The sequence below is a fragment of the Cephus cinctus genome, unplaced genomic scaffold (genome assembly GCF_000341935.2).
Source record: "Cephus cinctus unplaced genomic scaffold, Ccin1 Ccin1_scaffold0238, whole genome shotgun sequence".
NCBI classification, from domain to species: domain Eukaryota; kingdom Metazoa; phylum Arthropoda; class Insecta; order Hymenoptera; family Cephidae; genus Cephus; species Cephus cinctus.
The window spans coordinates 199,310-206,320 of record NW_014332954.1 but is presented as its reverse complement, the minus strand read 5'-3'; the positions used below and the strand labels follow the sequence as shown (position 1 = coordinate 206,320).

The following is a 7,011-nucleotide window of genomic DNA, read 5'->3' as shown; positions in this document are numbered from 1 at the left end:
CCCCCCTTGAACGCCTTCTTGGACAAACGAGGAGGATCAGACTCCTCCTGAGGGTTTCTGAGTATCCCGCATCAATAATTCAGTAGAACACCATGACGAAGTCCGATATCGTTCACACCCCTAGACATTCTACACCTACCTTCCTGCTACACCTTCTTACTATCTTGCTACTACCCTTACTTTGGGCTTCTTCGTCCCCTTTGCGAAAATTCGGAAATTCCTTTGATGCCAGAAAATTCCACTTTACCCGAAAGAAACCCTTCTTAACACCAACGCTGTGTAGTCCAAGGATCCATTGACTGCATCATAAATATTTCATTTGGCACTAATTATAATTAGAGGCACTTACTACATATATATGTCTACCCATCTCTTTATCGATAATATAATATCAATAAAAACCGGAGCACAAAATCATAATCTCCCGTAATGTTTATAACTCCCCAAAAACAAATTAGAATAATAAATCTTTCTAAAGGTTCTTCCATCGTATCAACTATACCCCAGGGTGCATTATTATCGGCAACTAAGAAAATCATAATGCACGCCACGACGCCGCCTCCTCGACTAATTCAATTAAACGATTCAGCCAACGTCCAGTAGCACCACCACCTCAGGGCAACTTCATCCCATTCTCTCATCTCGCTAGCGTACGTACGTGAGTCCTGCCATCCTGCCTATAGTAACTATCCTGCTTGTGTATAGAACATATAGCTACGTTGCGGGCAAGAACTATACAAATAAAGTAAAAAACGATACATGAAAATAAAATAAGCATAGAATCGTTATATAGTAATGGCGAGGCAACATGGTCCATCTTCTGATTTTCTCATATCCAGCCAGACATCGAGGAAGAGGCTGGATGGCAGCAAAGCAGGAAAACAACGAAGCCAGAAAGGCAACTGCCTTCGCGTAAGTCGATATGGTGGAAGTACGTGAGCTGGAGAGAGACCAGGAATAGGTACCAAAGTCCCTCGGTTCCCGTGGGAGTCGTAGCCTTGCGCTACAATACAATGCTCCTAATGTTACGGCTCCGGTTTCGACATAATTTTTCCACCTCGGACCCTCACCTCCCTTCGACTGTTTTGCCCCCTCATACGTCTCCTCGTTCCCTCTCCCCCCCCTCCCCACCTCTTTCGGGACTATCGGGCCCGGATGTCGGCTACCTCTTTATGGTTCCTTTCTCCCTTTACTCTTTAACCCCTCTCCTGCCACTACACAGAAAATGCTATTTCCGGTCAATCGAACGATTATCGAGAGACTCACTTCTTTTGTGAAAAATAACTTTTCCAGTGGGACGAAGAAATTTCTATGTATAAAAGATATAAATACATATATCTTTTGTATTGTGTCTCTAAGTATACAATAGAGATTCTAGTAATCTTTGAGCCACGCAAAGATAAGGTTTCTTTTAAGGGGGGAGGGTGGAGTATTAAATCCAAGTAATATTAAATATGTGGGAAAGGGAGACACACGACCATATGCAGAGGGACGAATGTAAAGTTTTTGATTCTCTTGAAATGTCTGAAGAGATTAGAACAGAGTTTCCGCGGGAACGAGACTGTAATAAAGCAGCCGGTTACATCCGCCGATGTAAATTATGACTGGCTGCTCTTGTGAAGGAAGAGACGATGAAACAGTGGGCGAGAAGGCGATAGAGAATCAAAGAAAGAACGAGAGAAGGTGACTATAGTTGTTTAAGAGAGAGAGAGAGAGAGAGAGAGAGAGAGAGAGAGAGAGAGAGAGAGAGAGAGAGGGAGAGAGGGAGAGAGAGAGTAAAGAAGAGTCTCGATGACGCGTAGATAAGGGATGGCTTAAAGTCTACGTGATTGGCTTTCCGATGTTGTCCAGCCTGCAAAGCCTGAGAAACTTTTTGTCCACACGAAAATGTCCCTTAGACACAGACGGACAGGCAAAGAGAATAAGACTCTCTCGTCCCCTCATATTTTTTTCGTCTTTCTTTATATCATTATCACTCCGTTTTCTTTCTTCATTCTACATATATTTTTTTCTCTAATAATATCTCCCCCTCTCGTTTCTATCTTTCTATTTACCTGATGGATGCTTTGCTAGTAAGGTACCTAAGCTACAAGGTATCTACAAGACAGATAGGTAGCTTTAAAAAGTTTCTCAAGAAGCACGGTGAGGTCGAATGGGGACGGGGGGGGGGGGCAGCACGTCCGCTGCCTCGTATCCGGATATTCTCGCGTCCCGACTTCCGGGAACGTGAGGCCGCACTCGACAGTCAGCACCCACCGCCATAACAAACTCCACCTTCTCCTTTAGCTACCTTCCGCTTTTTTTTACTCAATATTGAACCTGCGGTCACTGATCTTAACTTTACAACTTCCTTCTTCTCATTACAGCACTAATTATGCAATTAACTAAATCTTGACCGGTTTTCAACGCAAAATAGATTCCAATAGCTTCCCTAAACATATACGGTCAACCCTCTTATGATTCACTCAGAAAATTCAAAGTGACGTCGGTTTTACGTCGATCTGCATGTAGGAAGAAATTTCTATAGAGCCTATGGATGTGTAATAACTACTTGGATGTGAAAAAGAAAAGTATTGTGATGTCTACAACCGTAGGTGGCAGCAGAGGTCAAAGGTTCTTGGGGGGGGGGAGGGGGGCGGTGATAGGGCATAGTAGATGGAAAAAATATATATATGTAACTGTGCCTATATATATATATATATACATATTGAGTGAGAGGTGTTGACGGGTCCCCGGGTTGCTCTGTCAGCGCTCCTGTGATCGCATCGGGTTTACTGCCGTGGCGTGATGTACTCATCTGCACCATCGGACGAGACTTCACCCTCCTGAACCCCACCCTACCGTATACCACCTACCCATCACCATCCCCATTATCCACTCGCTGTGACAGGACTCTCTCGGGACCCTTGGACTCTTTGGGACGCGGGATACGACTTTGCTGCGTTACCTTCTTTCCTACCGTAGATATTCTGTCGATCCTGCGATTTGTCAGCGGACTTTTACACTATAGCTCGCATGACCACTGTAGGTACTCTCTTCTTCTCTTTACGCTACGAATGACAATTGGACAACTCCGACTTAAAATATTACAGGGAGCATTGTATGGACGATGGCAATGGATTGCTGAATTATTTTTCTATCATTTTTATTTATTATACTTTCTTTTTTATTTTGGCTAACCGAGTCTTGGTCTTGTAATGCGTGGCCAGGGTGGAGTATTTGTGAATTTTTAGATTAAATGTACAGTTTTCAGATTTAGTGCCGAAAATTACACAAAGAACTGTTGAGATTTTGGTACTTTGAGATATTAAAAAGTCTTTTGAATTTCTGTAATCTTTTTTTTTTAATAGAATCTGTCTAGAATTACGACCAAATTAATTTTTCTATCCCGCCGTAAGCCGTGATCCTGTATACTGTATGGATTTCATAAGAAGCCATCGATCATAGGACGCAATTATTCGCTTTAATGACGCTTTTACTGGCGTGTCACTCAGCCGGAGTCTTACCTGCGACAGGAGGCTGTTAATTTTTTATGGGCAATTCACGTGGCAAAACGAGGCGTTAAGGTAGAATTAGAAGGTAATTCCTTTTATTGTGCCAGCAAATTATTCTCGTGGCATGTTTAACCCTAGTATGCATGACATAGCTGAAAGACATCATTTTAACATGGTCACTGGGCCTCGGAGGCTCCTGCCATGCGTAGTAGGGTTAAACAAAAAAAAATGCTCAATCTTCGGAGTCATTCTGTGTCAAACCCTAAAGAATTAAATTCATATTTTTCACGTTTTTGGCGTTGTGATTTTTTTTTTCCAAGATTCATCTCGATTCCATCATCCGAAATGCATTAAGGGGCTTCTGCTATTACGATTTTTCATAAGCAATAGAAAGCTTCGAGTTGAGAAATGAAAAATAGTAAAAAGTTTGAAAGCATGGCTAATCGACGAACTCGAGACACTTTCATTGTCTTCGAGGAATGGTGACACGGGATAATTTGATTTTGAGAGACACGTCGTGTCTCGCTTTTCGTGGAGGAATTCTCGAGATTCCAACGATTCTCGGCGATAACTACAAAAGAGGTTGAAAAAAAAGAGTTGAATAGATAACAAAGAAAAGTGAATAAAAAAATGACTATGCTTCCCTCTTTCAATGCGGATAAGAAGTATCCATCTAAGCGTAATCTTTACCATAATCTTATTACGTGAACAGTTACAATACTATGGACCAGCACGGATTACTTGTAACAGTATAGCCAGACAATAGCCTTATTCATAAATCGATCAATAACATGGATCAATCAGTTTCCTACCGATAGCTAATTAACCAGTGACTACCAGTGCTTATTATTATGAGTGTAATTATAAATTTCTCAGTTTAAATAGACAAGTATAGTATATCGATGCTAATATTATATATAGGAATGTTCGTGAACATGTCGGGCATTTTGCACAGCTATAAAGACGGAGCGAGTAAGATTGTACTATATATATATGTCTCCGTCCGTGCCCCTTTCACAAAAAAATAATAAGAAACAAGGCCCGTCTGATTAAAGATAATGATAATAATTGAAATATAAGAGAAACAACATGCCCTGGCTCGAGGAGAGGACCCTGACTCTGTTTGTACGGGACACAGAGGTCCGCCGGTACGAACCAGGAGTGCGTGAACGCGGGGTTGATGTTGAGGGCGCCAGTGGGCCCCTGATGAGGCCCACCAACCCCGACCCCGACCCCAGCAACCCCAACGGGACTCTGCCGTTGAAATCCCCCGTAGTCCATGGCCACCTGATACGGCAGCATCTTCCCGTATTTTCGGAAAGCCTCGCGGGGGGCCAAACCCCCCCGACCGACCGTCAAAAAACAAAAGATCACCACACACACATGCGCGCGCGCGCGCGCGCACACACACACACACACACACACCGGTTCCAAAAACAGTCCCTGAAGCGTCACTTCCGTGAGATAATTATATCTCGCCACTTCCACCACCCCATACTGTTGTCCCTATATGGCTGTCCCCGTTCACCAGTAATAAGAACCAGAGTGAGGACCCTTATCACGGTACAAGAAGAGGTGCGCTTACTATTGATCTGTCAGTCTAAAATCGCGCACCAAAAAACAATATAATTCGAGTAAGAGAAACGTAAATATTGTTTAACGCGGCGGCCGCGAGGATCCACCGTCTCGCGGTAAGTTCGTGTGGCAAACCAGATGGGACTGTACCGGGTACAACGGACGGGACTCGAAGGACCTGAGAGAAAACGAGAATCATGAGAACGCGCGCCGATACGTAGGCGTGGCTGAGCAGATCCCAACCCTCGTCCGACCAATGGGAAGAGACTCATCGCACGAGCGACTCTTTTACCATTGGTTAAAGGCATTCTCCAGCCAGGTGACGTTTAACGCCCCACGCGGGGATACTTGTAAACACGCTCTTAGTACGCCCACGCGAGATACCACGAGGTTTCCTTTTGAGTGGGAGACACGTAGCCACGTGGATACATTTACCAGTATGAATCTGGTGAGAGATAACGCGATGCGTGTCCCACCATATTTCTTTATTTTACTCGCCTTTCAAATAATATTAAAAATTCTCAACTCTCCGACTGTACTGTAATCGCGTTACTCAATTTTCATTGACAAATCTTAATTACTGGTCATGCGAGGCGCATTGAAAAATGGCAGTGAATATTTATATCTTATTATTTTATCGAATTGAGGTAAATCGTGTGACGCAATGAAGAAGGTAAGAAGGTCTATGGGGATTTCTTCGTTTTTTTTTTCGCAATTCGAAAACACGGTCCCATGACGAGATACAACCGTCTGAAAGAGGGCCGCGTGATCGCGAAGTGCATACAAAAAAGTTTTCGTGCGTTCCTCTTATAATGCAGCCGCGCTCCTTTCCCGGTTATATAACGTACGTTACATACGGCTAATGTAAATGATTATGAGATTGGTATTCCAATATAGACAGATGCTATAAGTGATTCTGTTACCTCCTGTTACCTATAGTACCGCTTTCTATAACACAACTGTAGACCCTCTATAAGAAGGGATTACAATGCACAGACTGATCAACAAGTTGCCGTCTCGAGTATTTCTCTGCTCTAATATCGATTTACCCCTATAAGTCCGACCCCATGGAAATTAATGAAGATCGCGAGGGTAGGGCCAGTATGCTAACATCCAAAGGGTACATCCATATACATATATATATATATATATATATATATATGTATATATACTATCTACTACGTAGTATTACGTACCCTGGACAATTTGGATCACTGATAATATGACGGAATGGTATCGCAGCTAAGATTATCTCGATGACTGGGAATCAGTAAATGATTTTTCTTTTTTCGAAAATATTTTTTATAGTTTCAAGAGAACGGCTTTACGTCGGGAAAGTCTAGTGCAACCTAACCTAACCTAACCTAACAAACGTAACCTTAAAGTCCTTTTCTTTTCTACTACTGTACATCAAGATCAAGAAGATTCTCTCTCTTTCTTCTCCCTCTCTCCCCTCACTTGCCTCTCTCAGTATCCTTTTCATTGTTCGAAATGAGCTGACAAGTTTTTTGTCGACACTCCACGGGACTCTGGCGTGAGTAAGAAGCCAGAAAGAAACCGGCGACCAAATCCACCTTGACCGCTCGATCTTTCCGTAGAGATTGATCGGAATTGGCTCGAGAATATCAGGGGTTCTCCAGCGAAATCGTATCGACAGGTACTTCAAACGAATGTCACAAAATTATGAGACGCAAGTAAACTAAATCTCAACACATATACATATAATAACGCATCTTGTATAGATACGTACGGGTTTAGATGGACTAGAAGTAAAATTTAAATCGAACAGCAGGTATTAAAAAATAAATTAGATTTTTGTACAACTCCCAACGTAGGATCCAAGTACGCAGTTTGTGCAGCAGATTTAATAATATTTTTCTCTAATCTCGCATCCCTTTCTGTGTACGATGCAACAAATGCAACGACGACCGTGGTGGGCCGG

At 42.7% G+C, this 7,011-nt stretch overlaps 1 protein-coding gene across 6 annotated transcripts in view; it reads right to left on the bottom strand.

The window, feature by feature from the left end:
* The window catches only part of LOC107265731 (protein trachealess), a 114,780-nt gene that overhangs the window by 22,963 nt on the left and 84,806 nt on the right, over positions 1-7,011 (bottom strand). The window contains exon 1 of one of the 6 annotated variants that reach the window (XM_015735483.2): positions 4,588-5,217. The exons of 4 other annotated variants lie outside the window; for them this stretch is intronic. In XM_015735483.2, coding sequence (XP_015590969.1) covers positions 4,588-4,796 — 209 coding nt within the window. In that variant the 5' untranslated portion in view covers positions 4,797-5,217. Of the gene's footprint in view, positions 1-4,587; positions 5,218-7,011 lie in introns of those variants that run through there. One more of the 6 variants, XM_025082978.1, reaches the window with a different exon arrangement.